The 25,013-nt window shown below is 35.0% G+C and overlaps 1 protein-coding gene across 1 annotated transcript; it reads left to right on the top strand.

The window, feature by feature from the left end:
- Positions 1 to 1,780: 1,780 nt before the first annotated feature.
- On the top strand, positions 1,781 to 17,134 carry LOC134239336 (ATPase WRNIP1-like). Its single transcript, XM_062721501.1, has 8 exons — positions 1,781 to 2,421; positions 4,337 to 4,531; positions 4,732 to 4,952; positions 5,264 to 5,457; positions 7,261 to 7,416; positions 7,773 to 7,852; positions 9,659 to 9,824; positions 16,979 to 17,134. The coding sequence occupies exons 1-8, from the start codon at positions 1,831 to 1,833 to the stop codon at positions 17,074 to 17,076; spliced, it is 1,701 nt and encodes a 566-aa protein (XP_062577485.1). The 5' UTR covers positions 1,781 to 1,830; the 3' UTR covers positions 17,077 to 17,134.
- The last annotated feature ends 7,879 nt before the right edge of the window (positions 17,135 to 25,013 follow it).

Genomic DNA, 25,013 nt, shown 5'->3' with positions numbered 1-25,013 from the left:
GTAAAATCCAATGCACTATTTTATATATCTTAGTATAGTCTACTTGTGTGCCAAGTAATATTGAAATCAAATCAAAACTGTAGGAGGAGTAGCGTTTTAAAGAAATTTCAAAGAAAATTCTATTTTCAGCAACCATGGCAACACCGTTCATCAAAATAAAAAAACAAATGCACTATTTTATGTATCTTAGTGTAGTCTACTTGTGTGTTACGTAATATTGAAATCAGACCAAAACTGTAAAAGGAGGAGCATTTTAAAGGAATTTCAAAGAAAATTCTATTTTTAGTAACCATGGCAACACCGTTCAACGAAAGTAAAATCCAATGCACTATTTTATATATCTTAGTATAGTCTACTTGTGTGCCAAGTAATATTGAAATCAAATCAAAACTGTAGGAGGAGTAGCGTTTTAAAGAAATTTCAAAGAAAATTCTATTTTTAGTAACCATGGCAACACCGCTCGAAGAAATCAAAAACTGATGCACTATTTTATGTATCTTAGTGTAGTCTACTTGTGTGCCAAGTAATATTGAAATCAGACCAAAACTGTAGGAGGAGTAGCGTTTTAAAGGAATTTCAAAGAAAATTCTATTTTTAGTAACCATAGCAACACCGTTCATCGAAATGAAAAACCGATGCACTATTATATGTATCTTAGTGTAGTCTACTTGTGTGCCAAGTTATATTGAAATCAGACCAAAACTGTAGGAGGAGTAGCGTTTTGAAAAATTGTTTACAGACGGACAGACAGACAGACGGACGGACGACGGACACCTTACTATCGCATAAGCTCTTCTGGTCTCTGACCAGTAGAGCTAAAAAAAAATCAAAATAAATTACGTTTCGGGAATGCACGTATAAATATGAATTCCATTTGTTTAGTACGTTTACATTTATCTTCATATAATGCTAGTTTACAATTCTTGGGGCGTTCGTTATTATACATCGTAAAACTTGAAGCACTCGTGATAAACAACTGATAAATACAATTCGGGACGCTCGTGAATAATAATATATTTTTTAAATCTAATAAATTGTAATAAAACACGCATCAAAGACAACAGTTTGGTTCTTTACTAGTTAATTTAAGCCTTGGGGCGCCCGAAATGCTAATTTGGGGCGCTGGTGAAATACGTTTGGGGCGCTCGTGATTAAGATTTGGGGCGCTCATGTTTGTACTTGGGCGAAGGTAAAAAATTTTGGGGCGTTCATGCATGGGGCGTTCAGGTTTTGGGGCGCAGTGACTAGCACCCAATGAAACGTATAAAGATGTTTGCATCATTAATACAATTATTAATCTTTTTAATCCTACTTTAAATGATTATTTAAACAGATATAAATATAAACAATAAAATGTCTTTCTTTGTTTGTTATTACTGGAATTAACGGTCGCAGCTATTGCAGAAAAAAAAATTACATAACCAGCTTACGCGGGTTATGTATTTTTTCTGCAACAACTGCTTCCGTTAATTCCAGTAATAACAAACAAAGAAAGCATTTTATTGTTTAAATACAGTTCCGTTTCATTTGGCTCCATGCACACACTTGTCCAAGCTCTCTTCATAGCCCATAAAGAACCTTGCATTTTTTCTTTGCGATTATATAAGCCTTGAACCTGTAATATTTTTTAAAGTATCGGTAAAGTTACTACTAATACTGTATGATATTAATAAGTTTCTCAAAGTCTAAAAAAAAAACGCCATTGCATTCTGTGTTTACTTGTTTTTTTTATCCGGGAAAATCATAGCAATACTTGACTGGTTTTGACATTTATAAATAATCTCCTCGGAATGCATCGGAAGTGTTCCAGATAGAGCTGTAAACAAAGTAATGGAGGGAAACATCTTCGCGTCTACGGAGACTGTTGAGTGTCCCTTGTGTTCGCAGAGTTTCCAGCCCTCGGTAATCAACAGACATGTGAACAATTGTTTAAACAGGAATGACAGCAATTCTTCAACAGGCAGCGCGAGTCAGGCTAAAAAACGAAAAAGCAGTGAAGGGCCAGGAACATCCCCTCAGAGTCAGAAATCTGCTTGGGGTAGCCTAAAACCACAGAAAGGAGCAACAGCAGGTCCTAGTACGAAGAAGGCAAAAACAAGTTCACCGAAGAAAGCTCAGTCGAAGAAAAATCAAAATCATAATTATGCTCAACGTGACGATAATAGTCAGGATACCGAAAATACCCCATTTGTTGACAAGAAACAGTCTAACAACATTCCAGTTTTTGGCATGGTACCGAAAAATGAACATTCTGACAGTGTTAGTGGTTCTGTGCCTCTTGCAGAGAAATTGCGACCACTTGTTTTAGATGACTTTGTAGGCCAAGAAAAGGCAGTTGGAAAGAAAAGTATGCTCAGAAGTTTGATGAAAAGTAATGATATTCCATCCATGATTTTATGGGGCCCTCCAGGTTGTGGAAAGGTAACATTCTGTTGCATTTACCTACACATTAATAAGGCATTGGCAATGCTGTGTGTGAAATTTACAGGTAAACTTGGGTATTCAATATGGGTGGGACGATATACCGATACACCGATACATATCGATATTTTCCTCCAAGATACGGTTTTCGATACAAGCATTCAAATATCGGTACGAAACGATACACGAACGACCTATCCAAAAATTGAAAATGAAAGTACCTGTCCTTGGAAAATGGCGGCTTGTACGAGCGAAGAGATGATGTTGATATTGAAAACTCACTTTAGAACTAATAAGTCGTTGGTTAGGGGTAAAATGTTTTTACTTTTAAGCAGCCTCGGAAGATTGGTCGAAAGATTGGACAAGAAAAGTTCAGTATGTAATGCGTGCTATACACAGAAAATATCGTTTCCGGAACATTTGATATTATTCATTGTTAGTCCATCTTGTACTTTTTTTTGTAATCTCAACTTGGCTACAGACTTTCAGCAATGAATTAATAAAAATGTTAATGTGATCGATGTTTTTTAAATGAATTTTTAGTCAGTGTTCTCTGATAAACTACACAACTATTTCTAAACAACTTCTGAATAGTAATTTGGTTATAGTATGTACATGTATTAATGTTTCTGTAAAGTTTTAGTCAATTAAATTGATGTACTTCAAGTATTAATTTCAAAGCAAACATGACTTGATATAGAATAATTTGTTGATTTAATTATTATCAAGACAAAAAAAAAAAAAGAAATAAAATACTAATTTTTTTTGAATAGTTTTATAATTTCTCATAATATCGAGATACGTATCGTGTCGTGCCAATATATCGAGATACGTATCGTATCGCAAGATGTGTGTATCGTCCCACCCCTAGTATTCAACATAAGTTATGTTAACAACCTTGGATATGTAGATATGCATCCATCAGAAGTGCTGGCAGCATTCACTCAAAACCTCAGATGTTGACCAGAGAAATATTAGTCATCCAGGTTCAGTCAAGGATGAAGGGGGATTTATGCCAGGTTTTATTCTTTACCCCACCTATGTTTTTTTTTCGAGGAAATCCTATATTACGATTAGTTGAAGTCTAACATGAAGGAGGCGGATTGCTTATACCTAGTCCATTGTAAAGGAATACCTGGTCAATGTAAAATTCTTTGGAAACACTATAAACAACTTGAATTCACAAGGTACCACAGATACATGTACCGTAATACATAAATGTTTCATAGGTGGGGTAAATTCTTTACATAGTTTTTTTAGTGACAGCTAGGGTATGGGATGATACCTGGTTAGTAAATTTCATACCTGACTCGGCTCCGCTTCGCCAAGTACCAAGTATGAAATATACTATTAAGGTATTATCCCGTATCCTGTCACTAAAAAACTATATAACTAATAATACACACTGAGACAGAAGGCTGGAGAGTGCATAAAACACAACTCAGGATAAATACTCATACACCTTTGATTGTACCCGAAGAATGAACTTATTTCCTATTAAATGAAATAAATTCATAGTAAACCCAAGGCTTATCATCGTCTCCAGCTACGGTTAAGAGACTACATATATCTCTCCTACCCTTGGTTCCTTGATCACAAATTGTTGTAATCTTAAATATTTAGGCTGTGACATCATGTTCAGCCAAGGACAAATTTTGTTTCTATCTCAAGTGAAATCAACATTGACCTCAGCAGTAAACTAAAAAAATATAAGACTGCAATTGGGCATTGCATAATACATGTAATTTGAATACTCATGATGGGAAATATTTTTTCTGTATTATGTCATAATTATACATTTAATTAAAGTTAAACTAAAAATGTTAAGGAGAATGGCCTTTGTTATTGTATAAAAAAAATCGTGAAAAAAGGATTTGAATATCACATGTACCTTGATTTATTTATATTTTTGCAGACAACATTAGCCAAGATTATTGCAAACAGCTGTAAAACAAAGGGGAAATACAAATTTACCACGATGTCAGCCACTTCAGCAGGGGTCAATGATGTCAAAGAAGCAGTCAAGGTTGCCAAAAATGACCAGAAAAACCTAGGAAGGAGAACAATTCTGTTTCTAGACGAGATTCACAGGTTTAACAAATTACAACAGGTAAATTCACCACTGAAATTTTTATTGGTCCCATCAAGTTTCAGATACTCAGCTACAGATCTGCAGCTAGATGTATGTAAGATGCATAGTACATGTACAATAACTGAAAGATTTTTCTATTACACCTCATGATATTGATATCTGGCTTTGAAAACATTATCTGTGAACATAATGTAGATAGTACTTCAATCTGTTTAAAGGATGCCTTGTTGCCCCATGTTGAAGATGGAACCATAGTCCTAATTGGAGCCACAACAGAAAATCCATCCTTTCAAGTAAACAGTGCTCTCCTAAGTAGATGCAAGCTGATTGTACTTGAGAAACTGGAGGCTAGCCATATTGAGAAGATCCTTAAAAGAGCTTGTGACCACATCTCAGCTCAGATCTTCAAGAAGGATGAGGAAATTGAGGAAAATGATGAGTATGATTACTTATACTCTGGACAAATATTGTTTCTGCATATATATACATAGAATCTTTTTATCTGCTAATTTAAAGTTCCTATGTATTATGAAAAAAAAGTTTGGAAATCAGAAAAACAATTAAAGTTATGTATAAGTGTTTTGAATTAGGAATCACTTCTATAAAATTATTCATTTTGACATGAAATTAGATATTGACTGAATTCCTTTCTTTGAAAATCAATGTTTACTTTTAATATTTAAAACAAAAAGAACCCTACTGAACCAGATTTGCTTTTATGATATTATTAGGAAGTTATTTGTTTTTAAGGGTTGCTGCATGGATAGAGAAGGATGCCATCAAAAGTTTAGCAAACTTGTGTGATGGTGATGCCAGGTGTGCCTTAAACAGCCTACAAATGTCCATACAGTCTCAGCAGACAGAACAGGGAGGCATGGTGGTGGTCACAGTAGACGACATCAGGGAGGTTCTGCAAAGGGCACATGTCCTGTATGATAGAGCAGGTAAATTTCACAAGGGGAAGACATGTAAATATAGCTCATGTCCTCTATGATAGAGCAGGTAAATGAGGATGGTCCTATAAAAGGCCTACATTCTCTATGACAGTATACAATTAACGTATAACATTGAAGGAGTAAGCAAGATTCCAGTTCCCCAAAGCCAGGACTGTTTCCCGAAGCACGGCCAAGGCAAATAATCCATTGAGGGAAACTGGATCCTTGCTACATGTAACTCACTCAGTGATATATATTTTTAAATGTTTAATTATAGAGGATTACAAATATTTTGGAATTAGCTTTCAGAGCAGGGATTAGCTCATTTGACTTAAGTACAGGGATTTTCATTAGTCCATTTACATGTACATGTACCAATCCTAAAGTAAAACCTAGATGATCATGGACAACCATGAATTAGCTTTTGAAGCAGGGATTAGCTCATTTGACTAACGCATGAGCAGTTTCACAGCGATTTTTAGCTCTACTGGTCATAGACCAGAAGAGCTTATTCGATAGTAATGCATCCAGCGTCCGTCTGTCTGTAAACAATTTTTCAAAATGCTACTCCTCCTACAGTTTTGGTCTAATTTCAATATAACTTAGCACACAAGTAGACTACAGTAAGATACATAATTCTGTGTATCGATTTTTGATTTCGATGAATGGTGTTGCCGAGGTTAATAAAAATAGAAATTTCTGTCAAATTCTTTCAAAATGCTACTTCTCCTACAGTTTTGGACTGATTTCAATATAACTTGGCACACAAGTAGACTACACTAAGATAAATTATTCTGTGCATCGGTTTTTGATTTTGATGAAGGATGTTGCCATGGTTACTAACATGAACAGGAGAATTTCAACTCCCAACTGCTTAAGTACTTTTCTCTTCCTTTGCTATAAGTACAAAGCAGTAGAGCTTCAGTCTCAACAGAGACTTCTGGTTAGGGAATGATTTAATTTATATTCAACAATCTAATTCATATTTTGGGAAAAACTAATAGAGGTACATGTTTAATAAGGCTAGATAATCTCCTCAATGAGGTTCTGCAAAGTTCAAAAGTGCACCAAAAACTAGGGTTTATAACAAGTTTTTCTTAGAAACTAAAGAAATTCCATATATTACATGCAGTGTGTAAAATTCATAAAAAAAGGTCAACTTTGTATTTTATTGCCCTTTTAACAATATCGCCATGCTGATGGACGCATGACTATATTTTAGAAGGAACACATGCTATTTTAATGTATCAAACATTTATCTACATGTAAGGTGTGGCAGTCCCAACAAATTAGTATTTTAGACAAACATTTCCTCAAAATTAACAAAGTACACTATTCAAACATTTTAAGATATGCTAAAAATCCTTCAGTCTCAATTAAGTATGAGTTAAACATGTCCTATAGCATGTACTTTTATACACAGTCAGGTGAAAAGGGCAGTATATGTTCATTGTGTGTTCTGAAATATTCTAAACGTAATACAGGCATCATACTGTACTTTCAGAGAACATTTTATTGTAACAAGATTATTAAAAGGTTTATTTTACACAATGAAAGGCACCAAAGTTAAACTGATCAAATTGTCCTCATTTCCATCATGTATGTTCACTGGGGGTAAACATTGATTTGTTATACTAGACATAAAAGGTTTAGCTGATTTGACTGAGTAATTAAGTAAAACTCTCATTCCAAAAGCTGCACACTTATATTTCTACCCTTCAGCAGGGCCCGTGCTGACTGGTCAGTTTTCTAGTTTGTTTCAATCTATGTGACAATAAATATTTTTACATTTAATTTGAATTCATATTATAGGCGATGAACACTATAACATAATATCAGCCCTGCACAAATCTATTCGGGGTTCGAGTGAGAGTGCTGCCCTCTATTGGCTGGCCAGGATGTTAGAGGGGGGCGAAGACCCACGGTACATTGCCAGGAGACTTATCAGGATTGCCAGTGAGGATATTGGTAAGATTTGCAACTAAGTTTGAGAAAAACATCTTTCAAATAAAGTTTTGAAAAAAAAAATCATCTGTAGCATCAATGTTAAAACTTTCAGTACAAACATGTATAAAGCACAATTTTTTTCCCTTCTCAACAGAGTTGGATGGGATATAGTGATCCAGTTGTGTTGGTTCATTAGTGAGGAGTAACACTGTAGCATTAGTTGATTAAATTGAAGTGATATAATTTGCATCAGGATCAGAAAACTCCATTGATTAATAGATAATTATGCTCTTTGCAAGGAGATGCTCCGTCTTCAGTGGCCTTTTTTACAAAATTTAGGTTGCTTATTGAGTGCATATGGATGTTCATATTTGCAGGTTTGAGTGATCCTCAGGCCCTGAATCAAGCAGTGTCAGCATACCAGGCCTGCCATTTTGTAGGAATGCCGGAGTGTGATGTAGGTGTTTCTTAAAGGAGAGTTAATCTCATATCAATATCTCTTAAAAATGAAACTCAGTTTATTTTCTTCAAATGTGTAAATTTCATTTTACCTTTGAATATTTTGGTAAATAATCTTGAGTAGATGATAAAATGCCAATAATGTAGGGTCCTTGGAGTGAAAATTTCACGTAATTAGACAGAGTCATTTGGTTTTGAAACATGATAGGTGTCAATACTGAAGGCATCACTGGCCTTAAAGGGTTAAGAGGATAATAAATATGATTCAGGTGTTGTCATTTACTGAGAAAATATGAAGAATAAAGAATGAAAAATTGGATGTAAATTAAAGATTTGACTGCTAGAATTTAGTTTTTAGCTCACCTTGACGAAGTCGAGATGAGCCTATGCTATACCCCCGGCGTCGGTGTTGGTGTTGGCGTCGGCGTCCCGGTTGAAGTTTTAGGAGCAGGTCCATTCCCAAGTAACTATAAGCCCTACCTGGACCAAACTAGCATGAATGATGCATCTAGGGATGGACATTTCCAGACTTGCTTCGGATGCTGGATCTGACCTTCATTTTCCAGATGAGTGACAAGGTTAAAGTTTTTGGAGCAGGTCCATTCCCAAGTAACTATAAGCCCTACCTGGACCAAACTAGCATGAATGATGCATCTAGGGATGGACACTACCAGACTTGCTTTGGATGCTGGATCTGACCTTCATTTTCCAGATGAGTGACAAGGTTAAAGTTTTTGGAGCAGGTCCATTCCCAAGTAACTATAAGCCCTACCCGGACCAAACTTGCATGGATGATGCATATAGGAATGGACACAACCAGACTTGCTTCGAATGCTGGATCTGACCTACATTTTCCAAATGAGTGACCAGGTTAAAGTTTTTGGAGCAGGTCCATTCCCAAGTAACTATAAGCCCTACCTAGACCAAACTTGCATGGATGATGCATCTAGGGATGGACACTACCAGACTTGCTTCGGATGCTGGATCTGACCTACAATTTCCAGATGAGTGACCAGATTAAAGTTTTTGGAGCAAGTCCATTCCCAAGTAACTATAAGCCCTATCCAGACCAAACTTTCTTGGATGATGCATCTAGGGATGGACACTACCAGACTTGCTTCGGATGCTGGAACTGACCTACATTTTCCAGATTACTGACTAGGTTATTCCCAAGTTACTACAGTGTATAAGCCCTACGGGGACCAAACTTGCATGGATGATGCATCTAAGGATGGACAATGGAAACTTGCTTCGGATACTGGATCTGACCTTCATTTTCCAAAGAAGTGCCAGGTTAAAATTTTTGGAACAGGTCATTCCCCAATGAACTTTAAGAATTATTTAATCAGAACTTGCTTGAATATTGTTGTCAGAATAAATACTAAGTTTTAAGAAAACATGATGTGAGACATGCATTACTTAAACTAATAACATTCGTCTAGGTAAGCTTTGTAATCTTTGATTACCTATGTTTGAGAATGTCGAAGTAGAATTTTAAGACAGTCCAATCTTGGACACAACTCTATTTTGATTGTTTACACTGAAAAATGAGAGGAAAAAGTTTGAATTTAATTAAGATTTATCCTATGTCGGGAACTCCTTGAAGATTTTTTATAGATTTAAGTATACAGTGTACAACTTAGTTTCATTCATAATTATACTTCTGAATCATATGCTCATGATTTATAATGCTATGGCTACTTGACTACAGTGAAATCAAACTTCAATAATTTTGTTTTTAACCCTATATTGTATCAATTTGTGGTTCTGTTGTATGAATTTAGCAGCTTTAAATTTGTTTCAGGTGAACTTGGCTCAGTGTGTGGTATATTTGGCCCGTGCCCCTAAGGAGGTAGAAGTGTACCAGGCATACAGTAAAGCCAAAAATTCAGTTGTCAACCACAAGGGGCCTTTGCCATCTGTACCTCTTCACTTAAGGAATGCCTCAAACAAAGTCCTCAAGTCATTAGGTGAGAGGATATATCACACATATAGGTGGACATAACTTTTAACCCCTTACATGGCATATACGCATTTCTACGCATCTGACTTGAAAAACGAGTATTGTGTGAAAAAACATAACTTCATTAAAACTGCAAATATCAGAATAAATCTTGCACCGTTGGAAAGAGAAAATAATAAAGATAAAATAGTACACAGAATTTTTTTATTGGATATACCAGTTTTTTGCTAGCTTGAGTTAAACTTTGCTCACTATTTGAGCAATTTTGCCATTATTGAAATCAATGCAGGGGTAACATGTAAAAATGCTAAATTCTGTATAACCTCCCAACCCCGTCCCATCCCCCCAAAATACTTAAAATTGGTTTGTAAAAAAAAAAAAAAAATGTGCAACATGCTCATAATTTTCAACACAACAATAAAATATTTTTTAATATATTTAACTAAGCCAAAAAAAAAAAAAGGATGAAACTCATTCTTGAATAAATGGAAATTCCAGCATGATTATGGTGTATTTCTTTGCCATGGCAACTGAAATAACATTTTTATGATAATTTTCAGAAACTACACAATACTTGCTTTCAGAATATACACAAAAATTACAATAAATACTAAAGAATGCATCGAAATCTTAATATCAATTTGTCAAGAAATGCTAAAAATCTTTGCCACGGAAGAGGTTAAACACTTAGTAAGGGCTGCATGTGTTTTAAACAAAAAAAATCGATACAATTTGATACATTTTTTATCATGCAATATGCAATATAGTAGATTCTTCAACAAGTCTATTTAAAAAATCTTATACATGATTTAATGTATAAATTTCTCAAAAAATGGAGTTTTATTACCCATTTTGAGGTTCTTGTCTCACTGTTATTACAAATTGCACTTCAAATTCAAACTTTGAATGACTGTAAAATCAACATGTCAAAAATGAAGTTGTTTATGTATTTTGTGATAATTGTTAAGATGTGCTATTTCCTATGAATCAATACTTTTGTAATTATTGATCAGTTTTAATTCAAAACTTGTATATGTATTTAATGATTGAAAATTCTGATTTTTTAAAAAAGATATATGAAAACCTGCCTGTCCAATATTAACATACTGGATGTTAATTTTTCAATACATTACTTTCTTGAATATGTTTGATATATCGAAGTTTACATGACCAGCAAATAAGTCTGTTCAAAACATGACTCTTCTTTCATGGCCAAAGATGCACAAGGATGGGGGGATGTCTTTTAATCATATATTTAAGAGGGCTGGGTTGTTGTGGCCATTATAAGACTATATTGATCTCCTTTAAAAGAAGAGCTCCTTATAAACATGTACCAAAATTATGAAGTTTTAAAACTAAAATGTATGAAATTTTTCTTTGCCAAATGATTGTTGAGAGCTTAAGATATCATATCAAAAAAATTAATTTATAGCTAATTGTTAATTTGTTGACATCCCCCCATCCTCCTTAATTTGAAAATGTATTATGCCTTTTAAAATCTTCACTACTCCTGGATAGAAAGAAAACTAATTGCATGGGTATGATGGAAAATGTGTTTTAAGGTTAAGCTCAAGCTGAGTTCAGTTGAGTTTTTCTGATTGTCCGTCATCCTTTTGTGTTAAAACTTTTAACGTCTCAAGAACTTCTTCTCTAATCAATTTTAACCAAAGCTGGCACAAAGCATCCATGGGTAAAGGAGATTCTTGATTTTTAAAATCCGCTCACATAGATCGCTTTACAAGGATCTGAAGAAACCCTATCCAGGGTCATCTCCTGGTGACCTTTCAATTATCCAATCAAACATTTACTTCCAAGAATTTAGAAGTACTTCGGAATACAGTTAGAGAAATGAAAATCCCGATGATACACGAACAGAAAACTGTGATCTGGTTTCCGTAGCCTACCAAGAGAAACACCAGTCTTTTCTGTACAAAGATATAATAAGTACTTGCCCTGGATTTTTAGCCATTTGTTTTGTACAAAAAGCTAAGATCTTCTCCACAGTTACTTTCACTTCTACATTCGTTTTCCTGAATGTCTATTACATGTAAGTAGGATCTCTTTGATTGGTCAAAATTTTAATGAATATTTTTATTAGAAAGGTCAACAGGAGATGACCATCAATGGGATTTCTTCAGATCCCTGTGTAGCAATCTTTATGTGAGCAGATCAAAGGATCAGATTAAAAAAAATTATTTCAACAGAAATCCTCTTGTCAATAAAGTGCAAAACTGCAATAGAGAAAAGAGTATTTCCTGTCAAAGATTAAATAGAAAATGAGAAAAATATAATTATGATTAGGGTGAATTCACCATACATCGGACACATACCTTGCTTCGGACAACTTTAGGCAATAAACTCTGTTTTAACTTAAGAGTTCCGTGCATTTATTTGTTTCTGTCTTAAAGATGAAGATTTAAATTTTTTAATGATACTGATTGTTATTATCATGTTGTGATAAAAATACCCCGTTAATGGCCTTGAAGTTACGCCATATTTTACATCATCAAAGGGGAATAACCGGAAATTTCTGATTTTGCAATTTTTAGAGTTATCGTTCTTTAAATTAGACTTCAACGGAACGAGTCAGACTTTGGTGAATTTTGTCAAAGATTGGCAATTTTACATAAATTTTTAAAGAAATTTCTCTTCAATATTTGTATAATTATTTTTAGAGCTTGTTTTTAGTAGTATGTTCATTTCTCCGTACATCGGACACAAATTAACCATGCATCGGACACTTTCCGATGCAAAGGTAATCACGACCATTTTCATACAGAACCCTACTGACAGCTGTTTTTGTCGGGAATAGAAAATAAAAACTCTAAATTTTCAGTCAAAATACAAGTTATTCATATATGAGGTCTAGAATCTGACTCAATTTATTTCTGCAAACCAGAGTATGATAACCCATGAGAAAAAGGCACGAATTACCGCATTACAAGCATTTTTAGCATTTCTAAGGCAAAGTTAGGCATCTTGAATCGTTCTACATTTGTGCAATGATATCGTCAATTAAATTTAAGTTGAGGGTTATTTCTTAGACAAAAGATAAAAATATATCCATATCAAGCATTTTAAAGCACTTTGATAAAGGTATGGCATTTTTCCGGTCAAAATGACGTCTGTCCGATGCATGGTAAACAATGTCCGATCCATGGTGAATTTGAGATATTCCTAAAAATTTTTAGGATATTTTCTCTGTAAATGGCATATAATTGTGTCCCAAATTGATATTTTAATCACAAACTAAATGTTTAACTCCATTTTGATAAATTTCCATCGATAGCGATATCGCTAGAACTTGTTGAAGTACAAGGGTATCCGATGCATGGTGAATTCACCCTATGTATATTTTAATGAATTTTTCATTTGTGGCAGAAATAATGGAGTAAACTCTGTACGGTCATTATTTTTCAACCAATAAGCTTACATAAAAATATTACACCCAGCTCAAATTAAAGGATTTATTTTGGTAACAGTGTGTTATGTCCAATGCAATTGAATAAAGTTAAGGTTACAGTGTACAAAAATATTTAAATAATGTTCTTGCAACAATTTTGAACTAGAATGAGGAAGACTTACATGTGCATGAAAACAAATATTGTTTAAACAGTGATATCTGCTGATATTTAAACAAGTCAGAATGTGAAAATTATTGCTTGGTCATGACTTTCAGGAGGCAAAATGTTGTGATATTACATTTACATGTATATTATATACAATGAGGATGTTTGAGTGACAGTAGAGATAAAAATTATAAATGTCTTTTTGTATTGGACAGTAGATGGGCTTATAGGTGGTGTGCCCTTATGATGATAATGAGAAATTTTTTTTTTAACTAAATGTGTTTGTTGGATATTGAGACCATGTATGACAACATACCGAAGTTTAAACTTTCTGAAATGCAAATCATATATGCTGGAACCCAAAGTAAGGCCTTTTCGTAAGAGATACAGTGAAATTTAAATGCTCTAGCTTCACCTGTTCAAAAGTTATTGCTAGGGTTAAAGTTTTTTTGAAAGTAAGTCAAACTCCAAGGTCAAAGGGTCAAAGTTGTTGGTTCTGTCACAAGGATTACATGTGTTAAGTATAGAAATGTTTGAAAGTCCTATAGCTAGCCCTACCCGTTTCAAAGTTGTGGCCAAGGTTAACGGTTTTTTTAAAATAGGCCATTCTCCAAGTTCGATCTCAAAAATGTTGAAGTTAGTATCCAATTAAAGGTCTTGTCACAAAGAAAACATGGGTGAAATATGAAAGTCCTAGCACCAACTGTTAAAAAGTTATGGAAAAGTAAAAGTTCCGTATCTGTAGGTCACCTGAGTAAACTCAGGAATTGCTATCTGTTTTTGTCCGTCGTCGTCCATTGTGTGTTAACATTTGAACATTTTCAACTTCTTCTCTGAAACCACTGTACCAATTTCAACCGAATTTCACATATAGCATCTAATCTATGGGTGAAGGGGAACAAAAATTTTGAATTTATTTTGGTAACAGTGTGTTATGTCCAATGCAATTGAATAAAGTTAAGGTTACAGTGTACAAAAATATTTAAATAATGTTCTTGCAACAATTTTGAACTAGAACGAGGAAGACTTACATGTGCATGAAAACAAATATTGTTTAAACAGTGATATCTGCTGATATTTAAACAAGTCAGAATGTGAAAATTATTGCTTGGTCATGACTTTCAGGAGGCAAAATGTTGTGATATTACATTTACATGTATATTATATACATTGAGGATGTTTGAGTGACACTAGAGATAAAAATTATAAATGTCTTTTTGTATTGGTCAGTAGATGGGCTTATAGGTGGTGTGCCCTTATGATGATAATGAAATTTTTTTTTTAACTAAATGTGTTTGTTGGATATTGAGACCATGTGTGACAACATACTGAAGTTTAAACTTTCTGAAATGCAAATCATATATGCTGGAACCCAAAGTAAGGCCTTTTCGTAAGAGATACAGTGAAATTTAAATGCCCTAGCTTCACCTGTTCAAAAGTTATTGCTAGGGTTAAAGTTTTTTTGAAAGTAAGTCAAACTCCAAGGTCAAAGGGTCAAAGTTGTTGGGATTACATATGTTAAGTATAGAAATGTTTGAAAGTCCTCTAGCCCTACCCGTTTCAAAGTTGTGGCCAATATTAACGGGTTTTTTAAAAATAGGCCATTCTCCAAGTTTGATCTCAAAAATGTTGAAGTTAGTATCCAATTAAAGGTATTGTCACAAAGAAAACATGGGTGAAATATGAAAGTCCTAGCACCAACTGTGAAAAAGTTATGGAAAAGTAAAAGTTCCGTATCTTTAGGTCACCTGAGTAAACTCAGGAATTGCTATCTGTTTTTGTCCTTCGTCGTCCATTGTGTGTTAACATTTGAACATTTTCAACTTCTTCTCTGAAACCACTGTACCAATTTCAACTGCATTTCGCATATAGCATCTAATCTATGGGTGAAGGGGAACAAAAATTTTGAATTTTATGGTCCCTGCCCGCCTGGTTTCTGGGGGGTGGGGCTAAAACCTTTAAAATTAGTGCAATCTTAAAAAATCTTCTTCTTTACTCCTGGACATCAAGCAGTCAAACTGTTGGTATGATTGTAATCAACATTGAGTCCTCTACCAAAATTTTGAAATTTTGGTCCAAGGGTCCCAGGATCATCATTATGGTCCCAGGGTCAGGGGTTCTAGTGCTAGGGTAGGGCTAAGTAGATTATATAGTGAAAATGCATTATTTCTTTGAAATTCTTCTTTTCTGCTCCTGGGCATTAAATTAACTAACCAAGTGCATAGTTAAGTTGAAAATGACTGTCTTTTCCAAAATTGTGAATTTCATGGCCCCAGGGTCAGAGGTGCTTGGGCAGGGCTATATATTCGATTACATTGTAAAAATGCATAAATTATTTGAAATTCCTCTTTTCTGCTCCTAGGCATTAAATAAAATAACCAAGTGCATAGCTAAGTTGAAAATGACTGCCTCTTCCAAAATTATGAATCTCATGGCCCCAGGGTCAGGGGTTCTAGTGACAGGATGGGGCTATATAGATTATATAGTGAAAATGCATAAATTCTTTGAAATTCTTCTCTGTTCATGGGAATTAAATAAACTGTCCAATTGTAATTAGTAATGTTGAATAAGGCTGCCTCTTCCAAAATTGTGAATTTCATGGCCCCTGGGTTGGGGGTTCTGGAGTATTAAGGTGGGCTCTATTGATTATACAGTGAAAATGCATAAATTCTTTAAAAATCTTCTTTTCTGCACCTGGTTTTTAGACCAGTGAACTATGTACATAGTTATGAGGAGGTAGGATGCCTCTTTGAGATTTATGAATTTTAGGGCCCCTGGGTCAGAAGTTCAGAACTTATAATGTTAGGGTGGGTCTCTAATGTTTATGTAGTGAAAATGCATGAATTCTTTGAAAGTCTTTCTTTTGCTCCTGGGTATATGCCAATGATCTTAGTACATATTTATGACTAAGAAAGCTGGCTGTTTCAAAATGATTGCCTTCCGGGCCCTCTGGGACAGAGGTACATGTACTTGGAGGTGGGAGGGGGGTACATATTTTGAAAATAATTTAATGCTTTGAAATATGCACTTTGGTATTAATCAACCACGTGATGAAATAAAATTTATAAAATTTCCAAAATGTTGAAAGATGTGGCCCCATGGTCAGTGGTTCCTGTGGGACGGGGTGCACAACTGATAAAGTGGAAATGCATTTTCTCTTTGTTACTCTGATCTGCCTCTGGGTATTAAGTAACCAAAGTAAGCATGCTAAGTGTATAGTTATGATAAGCAATGGTGCCTCTTTCAAAATTGTGAATTTCATGGCCTCTGGTTTAAAACATGATATGTTACATGATACTCAGATGACCTGTAAGGCCCATGGGCCTCTTGTTTTTAAAAAGTGTTTCAAACTTCGAGATCAAAAGGTTAAATTTAGTTGTACAAAAAGAAAGGTCTTGTCCCAAGGAATATACATGTACTTGTGAAATATGAAAGTCTAGCCCCACCCAGGCAAAGGTTATGAACAAAGTTTGTGCAGACAAACAGACAGACAGATGAACAAACAGGGCAAAAACTATTTACCCCCGAATCTTCGATTTCGGGGGCATAAAAACAATTACATGTATAATACGAACCTTTTTTTTTTCCTTAGGATATGGCAAAGGATACAAGTACAGTCCAAATTACGAAGGTCCAGTGGAACAGGAATACTTCCCTCCGGAACTTAAAGGCACTGACTTTTTCTCATAAAATTCCCGAAATTATGTGCACTTTCATCAAATAAAATTTTTTGTGGTCTGAGGGATTTTTGTACTATTTGGGATATATTGTATAAAAAATCATTGTTATTGATGGTTTGTTAAAACTTTCTTAGTTACATGTATTCAATAAAACACATGTGGTCATGATTTTTTTTTTTCAGCTTTGATTTTTATATATTAACTTTGACAAGAAATCTGGATCATGCACTAATAGTGCAATTTTATTATGCCCTGTAATCAAATTATTTAAAGGCAATGAAAAGTTGGATTTTACCATTTTTTATATCTTAAAATTTTATCTTTCAGATTATATTTTGACGGGAATAATGTTTATGTAGGTCATCTGTATGTTTCCTGTACATGTACATATCATGTTTTACCAATCTCTTTCTCTAAAAAGGTTATAATTATACCCCACGCAACAAGTTGCGTTTGGTATAATGTTTTTGACACGTCCGACCGGCAGTCAGTCAGTCCTGTTTTTTGTCAGCGCAACTCCCTTTAAACTGCTGCACAGAATTTCATCAAACTTGGCATATATGGAGGACACAATATGTAGATGTGCATATTACCAGTAATTTTTCATGTTTTCGCATTTGAATATAGAGATGAACAGTTTGTCAGTGCAACTCCTCTAAAATCGCTCCAGATTCCTTTATTTTTTATGTAGATGTGCATATAAGGAAAATTCCGCATTTTTTGACCACACTTTTTGACTTGGATTTTTGGCCATGCTTTGAATATAGAGATGAACAGTTTGTCAGCGCATCTCCTCTTAAACTTCGGCACGAATTTCATCAAACTTTGCAGATATTTAGGATACAATGTGTATATGTGCATATTACCAGGAAATTCCGATTCCTTTATTTTTCAAGGAAATTCCACATTTTTCAACTTAGATTTTCGGCCATACTTTGAATATAGAGATGAACAGTTTGTCAGCGCAACTCCTCTAAAATCGCTGCACAGAATTTCGTCAAACTTTGCAGATATTTAGGATATAATGTGTAGATGTGCATATTACCAGGAAATTCCGATTCCTTTAATTTTCCAATATAACTTGGCACACAAGAATTTCCACACTTTTGCAAATTAGATTTTTGGTCATACCTTGAATATAGAGATGAAGAGTTTGTCAGCGCAACTCCTCTAAAACCTCTGCACAGAATTTAGCTTTATCGTTTTTGATTTTCAGACTTTGCAGGTATTAAAAATAGGAAACAATGTGTAGATGTGCATATAACTTGGCACACAATTACACTAAGATTCCTTTATTTTTTTTGATTTCCATGGGATTAAAAATTCAACGATTTGAGTTTTGGTCTGTGGGAGCGTGGGGCTGTTGTATGTGTGCTTACATGTAAGTACTCACTTTTTCTTTCATTCATTACGAGAGAAAATGGTCTCCAACATTTGTTCTTGTAATGTCTTTTTCAGAAAAATAACTTAAAAGGAGTCAAAAACTACAAATATAGGATATTATTAGTTCGGAAATCTTTGTACAGTTTATTTTCAGGGATTAATAGTATATAATCATTTTTCATCTGTACAATCAGGACACCTCGGGGGGAAAGGAGGGGGTATCTTCGGTTAATATTCATGTATATTCAAAACTGTTTGATTAGTAACCAAGATAAAGGGAAGGGGCCACAGTACTGTATTACTATGGTAATGAAAGATATCCATTATTGTAATATATAAGGGGAACAAGATTTGTTTGTGAAACACTGATGCCCCCGTATGGCAACATAGCGAAGATTAAATTTTTCTTAAATGCAAATTCACTGGAAATACGATTCTGAAATAAAAAAGTAGGTTAAATTTTTCTACAAGGTCAATGTCAAAAGATCAAGGTAATTAGTATCAAATGAAAGTTCTTGCCACAAAAATACATATGTGAAGTATGGTAGCCCTATCCCTAACCTTTATTATGTGTGTCAAGCTGTGTGTGTAACCTTACGTGTGTCAAAATCTATAAACTGTAGGATGATTGGCATTTTGAAAAATTGTTCACAGACAGACGGACGGACGCATGACTTTCGCATAAGCTCTTCTGGTCTCTGACCAGAAGAGCTTAAAAGAAGTTCAAATTTCAAGGTCAAAGGGTAAAAGGTCGTGCTTTTAAATAAAAGGTCTTGTCACAAGAATTAAAAATGTAAAGTATGAAAGCAGGCCTTACCCTTTAAAAGTTATGGTCAAGGTTTGCTTTTTAAAAGTAGGTCAAACTTCAAGTTCAAGGTCAAAGGGTCAAAGTTATTGGTAGCCAATGAAGGGTCTTCTCACAAGAATTACATACGTGAAGTATGAAAGCCGTATCCCTAAATGTTCAAAAGTTATGACCAAGGTTAAAGTTTTTTCCTAAGTACGGAAATCTCCAAGGTCAAGGTTGTTGGTATCCAATGAAAAATCTTTCAACAAATAAAACAATGGTGAAATATAAATGTCCTGAAATCTGTTTAAAAGACATGACCAAAGTAAAAGTTTGGAATTTTTGTGTAAAAGTGGGTCAAATTCCAAGGTCAAAAGGTCAAATTTGGTGGTACCCAAAGAGATGTCTTGTCACAAGAAATACACATGTGAAATAAGAAAGTAATAGATCCTCTATATCAAAACTTGTGGGCAAGGTTAAACGGTTTGCTGACAAAGAGAGAGGCAGACGGACACGACAAAAACTACACCCCCCGAAACTTCGTTTATGGGGGCATAAAAATTATCATCTCAGAAACAGTAATGCCATCATAAGTCCATATTTATTAGGAATAATATAATTTGCAGGAATCTTACATTTTCAGACCTATTCTCTGTAAAAATCAAACAGATTGAAAAAAGGCTGGCCACGACATGTCTCAGATTTTCTTCAAACTTGGCATATACTAAACTTCCTACGGTAAAACTAATATGTATACTTTTTGTCTGGATATTCTCTGTTACCATGGTAACCCGAAATACAAAATTTGTGACCAATATGGCTTATTTAATGCATGGCAATCTTACCAAAATCACTCTTCTTAAAATAAATTATTTACACCATTTTTGCGGCATGCCGCGACCATATTTAGGATTAGAACTCTGTTACTAATTCTTTATAAAAACAACAACATCAATACTGTCAATGTATATCTTTAATATGCTGAATTATTTGAAAATTTAGTTATCTTTTGTGAAATAATGGCAAAATATACATTTTTTTAAATTTATGAAAAACTGAAAAATTACAATATTTTGGGGATAAAAATATTAGCAGAACATTCACTACGTATCACTTATTTCATCTGAAGGTACTTGTCACAAATAATGAACTATTAAAAAAAAATCATGGTCAATTAATATACATTTAGTGATTGAGTTCGAGGGCAACATGCGTTTTTTCGGACCCAAGAACCATACTATCTGCCTGAGGCCGTTAGGCCAAAGGCAGACAGTTTGGTTCGATGGTCGACAAAACACATTTTGCCCGTGAACTCAGACATTAAATGTTTTGTTATACGGTGTACTTTTTATTCACCAGCACCTGACGTCACTTTTTACTTGTAATAAAAAAAATAGACCTACCTAATATTAATTATTTGGTAGGGGGTTTATTTTTTATTACAAGAAAATAAGTAACGTCAGGTGCCCATGTTTCATTTTATTTTATTTTACATACATGTATTTTTTACTGTCTTTCGTGATGTAACATCAGGTCCGTCACTGTTGAACACCAATGAATGAAAATGAGATTAATCTCTACCCATATTGTGACATAAGCGGTCAAACATCTCACTATGACACCGACCGGTCCAACATCTCACTCAGCAGTCAAACATCGATTTTTTATATGCTCGCTCAGCAAAACATTAGAAACGTTAGAGTTTTTCCGTATAGATTTGTACAGGAACAAATTTTGAAAGGTATAACAACAAAAATATTGACTATAACAAAATGAACAAGATGTGTTTGTGAAACACTGATGCACCCTTATGACAACATAACAAAGATTTAACTTTTCTAAAATGCAAATTTAATATATTGGTACCAAAAGTAGGGTATTCTCACTGGAAATACAATTGTGAAATACAAAAGTAGGCCAAGTTTAAGTTTTTTCATAAGTACGGAAATCTTCAAGGTCAAGGTCATTAGTATCAAATGAAAGGTCTTGCAACAAAAAATACATATGTAAAGAATGGAAGCCTTAGCCCTAACTGTTTAGAAGTTATGGCAAGGTTAAATTTTTAAAAATAGGTCAAACCCCAAGGTCAAAGGTCTTGCTATCAAATGAAAGGTGTTGTCACAAGTATTAAATATTTTTAAAGTATGAAACCACTGGCCCTAACTTTTTTTAAAGTAATGGTCAAGGTTTGCTTTTTAAAAGTTGGTCAAAGGATCAAAGTTCTTGGTATCCAATGAAGGATCTTTTCATAAGGATGACATATAAGCGAAGTATGAGATCACAAGCCCTTAGCGTTCAAACTTTATGGCCAAGGTTGAAGTTTTTTCATAAGTACAAAATCTCTAGGGTCAAGTTTAAAAGGTCAAGGTAATTGGTATGCAATGAAAGGTCTTGCCACATAAAAAGCCCTAACCATAACCTCTCAGAAGTTATGACCAAGGTTAAGATTTTTAAAAGTAGGTCAAACTCCAAGGTCAAAGGGTCAAAGGTCTTGCTATCAAATGGAAGATCTTGTCACAAGACTTAAATATGTAAAGTATGAAAGCACTAGCCCTAACCCTTTAAAATTATGGTCAATGTTTGCTTTTCAAAAGTAGTTCAAACTCCATGGTCAAGGTTAAAGTGTCAAAGTTCTTGGTATCTAATGAAGTATCTTTTACAAGGATTACATATGTTAAGTTTGGAAGCCCCATCCCTTACCCTTTAAAAGTTATGACTAAGGTTAAAGTTTTTTCACAAGTAAGAAAATCTCCAAGGTCAAAAGTTCAAGGTTGTTGGTATCCTATGAAAGGCCTTTCAATAAAGAATACATATGTGAAGTATAAATCTCCTTGTATCTACTGTTCAAAAAATATGGCCAAAGTAGAAGTTTGGAATTTTTGTTTAAAGGTGGGTCAAGGTCAAAAGGTCAAGTTTGGTGGTACCCAAAGAAAATTCATGTCACAAGGAATACAGATGTGAAATATGAAAATCATATCTCCACTAAAAGTTATGGACAAGGTTAAAGATTTTTGCGGACAAACAGACAGACAGAGACGGATATACCCCAGACACTTCGTTTACGGGGGCATAAAAATCGTAAAAATTGGCATATTACCAATTTCATATAACATTTTTTTTCTTTTTAATAATATATAATTCAAAAAATTAAGTCTACGGCTTACCGTGCTACCCAGCAAAAGTCAACTGGACTTACACCAAATCTTCTGATGCTGGTTAGGGAAGTGAGATTGCCTTCCGATGTGACCCAAGGAGGGTTGCCTTTGGAAATGCTGAAATATAAGAGTAGTCCTGCGACTATATTTTGCATGTTCGAGAAAAAATGTAACATGCACACAAAGTATATAGGAAACATTTGGAGAAATTATTTCAAAAGAGGAAACAGATTCATGCCTCTAGGGCTGAGTTTAGATTCTACAATGTTTATGATAGGGTCTGATATCAGGAGGATTTGCGCCGAGGAGGAACTTGTCCCAAGTTGCAACCTATTTATGTAGGACCCTGTTTGGTAACAAAGAAACTTAGCGAGCTGAACTTTGAGCGACTCAGAATGACTGAAATAGCTTAGTTTAAGAAAAAAATATTTTGGTCTTACGGACATCCATACTTATATATAGGAAACATGGATGGGTAAAGGTATAAGAGGGATATTTTTACACTGTCGTTTGTAGAAACATGTATAAATTCATTATCATGTTTTTATATTCTAGAATTTACTACTATGTCGAAGATGATGGGATCCAAGAGGGAGCGTGCCTACCGGTGTGTCAAATATCTAGACTATGTGGCCGAGAAGGAGAGGATGGAGACCCACCACTACAAACACCATTTGTCCCCAAAGAATTCCCCGTTTTATTGCAGTTTGTGACACTACAGTGCAAAAACGTACGCTGACTTGAGACGTCATACGTTGACATTCTTACCTCATGAGCGAGAAAAAATTGAGAAGATGAGATATGGTGAATTTGTAAGTGACGAACACTATCTCAAGAGGAATGATCATCCACATAAGTTTACGATAGCCGACTATGTACCTTTAAATAGGGAAGACTCAGCAACCCACTGGGAGGCAAAGAAGAAGACGAGTACCATTGTTAAGCCGACTCCGGAGGCCCTGGCTGAGGAAGCCGGGCCATCCCCTCCCACATCATCCCCTTCCACCCCAGTCCCTGCAATTACAGCGGATTTCCTGGAGCAGCTGCTTGGAACCGGAGAGGACATGGAGATTCCAGAGCAGGCGAAGACCGACCGACAGGGCGTGACCATTAATGAGACCGACGGTGGGACCCATACAGCGAGGATAATGGAGATTACCATACAGGGGGTGATGCCAGCAGTGGAGCAGCTGCACACACTTATTGTTGTAGATCTTGAAGGACTTAGAAGGACCGTAAGGAGATTGCAGACTTCTAGATAACTGCAACAGGTACGAGAAGGACATGGTGCCATCGACAGCGATGTACCTACATGATGGACCAGAGAGTGATGCTTGACGGTAAGACGTATCTTTGACGGGACGATACCAAGATGAGAAGGACCAGGAACCGGTGTGTGATTGTGTTCAATGGGAATCATGTGAAGTGACACTTGATTTTACGAAATGATGGACTTTAATTTAGCAAGTGTCGATATGTGTAAATTTAAAGCCTAAGTTCTAATTTCAGATTATGTCATATTATTCTAATGAGTTATCGATGATTTAGAATATTACAAGGAATTCGTTTTACTTAGCGTTTTAGATTCCTGCATTTGTTTGACATAAGTCATTTGTGAGGACACAAATATTTTGAGAGGAGGGTAGTGTAACGGTCCAGTGATTTGACATATCGATTTATACAGTTATAAAACCTGATTATTGATGACATTGTAGGAGAGTTGAGATGAATTTGTATATATGTTGTAGTTACTTGACATTGCAGGAATTTGTATTAATTTATGCTTTGCGTGTAGTTGATAGGTGATTACTGACTAGTTTACTAGAGATTTACATGACTTGAAATAGTTTGTGCACATGTTTTGAGTTATGTACATGGAGAAATCAGCTGATAATAGCTGTAGTAAAGTTGTGGTATTTTAGCTTACTTCATGTGTCAGGGACTTCAATTGGTCTTCTTTAGTAGATGTTATTTGTTGTATTAAATGGAGATTAATTTACTTATTTTATTTCAAGAATAGATTTGGTGATTACTTTCATTCAAGAAAAGGTCGGCCATGTATCGCAGTGGTTAGAGCGTCTGCTCTAGAGTCGCAAAGTAAGGAGTCAATCCTTACGTCGCGGGTTCGAATCCCACTGTGGGACGTGGAGACCTGTCTTTCGGATCAGAATATAAACCGATGTCCCGTGTCGCAGTAAGCGCTGGCACAAAAAAGATCCCTTCCTGCTCAATGGCCCTGAGTGCCGGGCACAGTATAGGACAAAATTTGCAGCTCTCCACCGGCAAGTGGTGGCGTCTCCAATACGAGTGAAAAATTCTCAAGAAGGACGTTAAACAATATACGATCAACCAATCAATCCTACTCGAGTCTAAATTCGGGGAAATAATATTGGTCTATCCATCCGTCTGTCGGACAGTCAAGCCATAGAATATAAGACATGAATAAATTATTGCATCCAATCCACTGTAATTGCGATATTATAAATAGCATAGTGTGAAATACATTTTCTAAGGATTTTCAGTGATAATTTGCAATAAAAATATGAAATGTTGATTTTTTGCAGGAATGGAGATCCAAGGTAAATTGTCTTCGACTGGGAAAAGCAGTGCAGGATAAGGAAG

This window comes from Saccostrea cucullata, unplaced genomic scaffold (genome assembly GCF_032062105.1).
Source record: "Saccostrea cucullata isolate Sc308-1 unplaced genomic scaffold, CSIRO_AGI_Scuc_v1 ctg8907, whole genome shotgun sequence".
In the NCBI taxonomy this organism is placed as follows: domain Eukaryota; kingdom Metazoa; phylum Mollusca; class Bivalvia; order Ostreida; family Ostreidae; genus Saccostrea; species Saccostrea cuccullata.
The sequence above is the reverse complement of the archived record's forward strand: the minus strand, read 5'-3'. Positions and strand labels throughout refer to the sequence as shown.

What these genes read in the sequence shown, in the direction of transcription:
- LOC134239336 (XM_062721501.1), top strand. Translation starts at nt 1,831, where the DNA reads ATGGAGGGAAACATCTTCGCGTCTACGGAGACTGTTGAGTGTCCCTTG. An exon ending in GCCCTCCAGGTTGTGGAAAG is followed by an intron (nt 2,422 to 4,336) that starts GTAACATTCTGT and finishes ATATTTTTGCAG; the next exon opens with ACAACATTAGCCAAGATTAT. An exon ending in TGTCCTGTATGATAGAGCAG is followed by an intron (nt 5,458 to 7,260) that starts GTAAATTTCACA and finishes TTCATATTATAG; the next exon opens with GCGATGAACACTATAACATA.